The sequence below is a fragment of the Penaeus vannamei genome, chromosome 5 (assembly GCF_042767895.1).
Source record: "Penaeus vannamei isolate JL-2024 chromosome 5, ASM4276789v1, whole genome shotgun sequence".
NCBI lineage: Eukaryota > Metazoa > Arthropoda > Malacostraca > Decapoda > Penaeidae > Penaeus > Penaeus vannamei.
This window is the reverse complement of record NC_091553.1, coordinates 8,307,237-8,309,736: the sequence shown is the minus strand read 5'-3', so window position 1 is coordinate 8,309,736 and position 2,500 is coordinate 8,307,237. Positions and strand designations below refer to the sequence as shown.

Genomic DNA, 2,500 nt, shown 5'->3' with positions numbered 1-2,500 from the left:
CTTGTGGTACACATTATTTGGAAGCTCAAGCTTGAGTTTCTCAACATCCTGGAGAGAGATATGGACAGGATGGAATCACTTTGATATACAAATAAAACAATATTTGTATCTTTTCCATCATGGGAATTAAACTCAGAATAGTTCACAGCACTGCTTTTGGCCATTATTTATATGCATGACTTGGCCATCAATGTACACCTATTTTAGACATCTGTCATTACCTTGGGCGCAGCAAGCCAGTCGTTTTCCGAGGAGAAGAGCGCTACAGGAACTGTAACATTGTTAAGGTTGTACTCTGGCGGAGATGTCGAATTATACTTCTCCAGGTTGCCCTTCACACCATAATCGTATTTCTGGAAGTTACCTAAATCAACAGCAATTTGTTAGGGAGTTGGGAGCCTTTAACTAGATCGTGAAAATATAAAGATAAACAAAAACTGCCAAATGAAAAAAAGAAAAAAAACTTTGGTGTAAAAATTACGTAATGATAATACAATGCAATAATATGCCGATGTTCTTACATTTAGATTCCAAGAAAGTGTGAAGAGTCCCCCTCTTTCCAGCCCCTTTCAGGTAGGGGCTGGAATGGAGAACCCAGGACGGTTTCAGGCCCATGTGATTCGACTTAATACGCACTATGCTTCTGTATTTTGACCAGTCTCTGAGACAGGCTTCAGCTAATCCATAAGGAGCATTCTGAGAGTTATCAGGTGAGCGTAAAAAGGTTAACTTTCTCCTACTATGAGTTTGCGCTGTTCATAAGTGTGCGAGCAAACACACCAACCCCTTCCGCCTGACTGGTGAAAAGAGTTCTGCCTGTCTCTAAATGCGTACAGCTTAGAGCTCCTACAAGTTATTCAGACTCCATGTTAAACGTTCAGATATGATCAGAGGAATTAGCTCTATATGACAGAAAAAAAAACTTAATAGCTCTCAAGAACGGATGGAGTCTTATCCAGAAACTTTGATATCTGTCAACTTTTATCACATAATCAATTCGTTTCGGCTTGAAACACTTCTCCATTACTATTCTACTTTACGGCATTTTAAGTTTCTTTAAGCGAAAATTAGCAGTCTCTTGTGGACATCCCTACTTCAGCTGCACATTCATTTAGTAAAATCAATCATGCAACACAAAAAATCCTCGATTTCCAACAGAGAGTACTACAGAGGTATCAACGGAATTGGCCAACTGGCAAGGTTAATTGATATATAAAGCGTTTGAGATAGACTCCTTACATTCTCCTATTAGGTTCTAATTGATTTAGTATGTTAATAACGTACATTGGTTTCACAGCGATAAACCATTCCAATATGTATATAACAGATACAATAACTACAGCAGTGTATGTTTTCCACTAGAATGGAAAACCCAAGCGAAAATACATCCAAATACACTATGGCCGTTTACACACCAAGGTGGCACGCCATTTGAAGGTGAACATCCGGAAATGTATGAAACCTTTCACCTTTCACGTCACGACACTTCTGTGTGAAAGGTTTCATGTATTTCCTTGGTGTGAAAGAGGCCTATGAGAAAATTTCGACAAGAAAAACATAAAATGACCCAAGGTCTAGTGATTTGGGGAATGGTTTCCCTATAGCTAGTAAGGTGAGACCGTTTACATCTCACCGGACAGACCTCAAGTTAAAAGTTTGAAATGCTGTCATATATATACATGCATCATCTATACTAGACTGATTGAAACAGCTTGTAATTCCCATGTAATCACACTGACCTGACATTATCTCCTGAAGGTAATGCGTGACTGTGAATATGGAAGTTCCAGCGGGGGTGTGAGTTAATAAAACAGGCAGAAATTCCTGGAAAATAGAACGTGTTCACTGAGGTTAGAAAACTGGAAAATGGCGAAACTAATTAGTCATGTCCAAATATTTCTCTTGCCTCTTCCTCTTAGGAAGAGGCAAGAGCGCAAATATGAAATACAAAATTAATATCTCTACATCGATCCAGAAGCACCAGAAACAAATTCTAATGTAATACCAACAGTCTACCTAGCTAAATGCATTTCTTTTTTTTCCCCTTTTACAATTTCCAAATCACCATAATATACACATGATAACCAAACCTCATTTAGCTGTTTCTGATAAGAGCCAGTAATTTGGAAGAGCTAGCCAACTGTAATTCTTGTCGTTTTTCCCTTCCACAATTTTCAAACCACCATGATATACATATAACAACCAAACCTCATTGAGTTGCTTCGGATTAGAACCACCTATTTGGAAGAGGAAGTTCCGACACATGGCTGACGCGAGCACTCGTTCGTCACAGGCATAAGACAGAAGCTTATCCATCACGGGACCAAACGCCAGAAACTCGTATTTTCCGAAGAACTTGGCCATCCCCTGGGAAGAGAGCCAATTGAGAGGAGGGAATTTCGCGCGAAATAACCTGACAGATATGCACGCCATGTACAGTGGATATTTAAGAATACATGCAACCACGTATACAAACATATTTACTGTAAAGAACCATATA

The 2,500-nt window shown here is 39.2% G+C and overlaps 1 protein-coding gene across 3 annotated transcripts in view; it reads right to left on the bottom strand.

Annotated features, from left to right (window-relative positions):
• Positions 1 to 2,500, bottom strand: part of LOC113801959 (gastric triacylglycerol lipase) — a 12,030-nt gene that overhangs the window by 1,560 nt on the left and 7,970 nt on the right. For all 3 annotated transcript variants that reach the window (XM_070121800.1, XM_070121801.1, XM_070121802.1), the window contains exons 7-10: positions 2,209 to 2,367; positions 1,740 to 1,824; positions 222 to 364; positions 1 to 48 (exon numbers count right to left, since the gene is read on the bottom strand). The exon at positions 1 to 48 is cut by the window's left edge and continues 41 nt beyond it. In XM_070121800.1, the coding sequence (XP_069977901.1) occupies positions 1 to 48; positions 222 to 364; positions 1,740 to 1,824; positions 2,209 to 2,367 (435 nt within the window). The remainder of the gene's footprint in view (positions 49 to 221; positions 365 to 1,739; positions 1,825 to 2,208; positions 2,368 to 2,500) is intronic.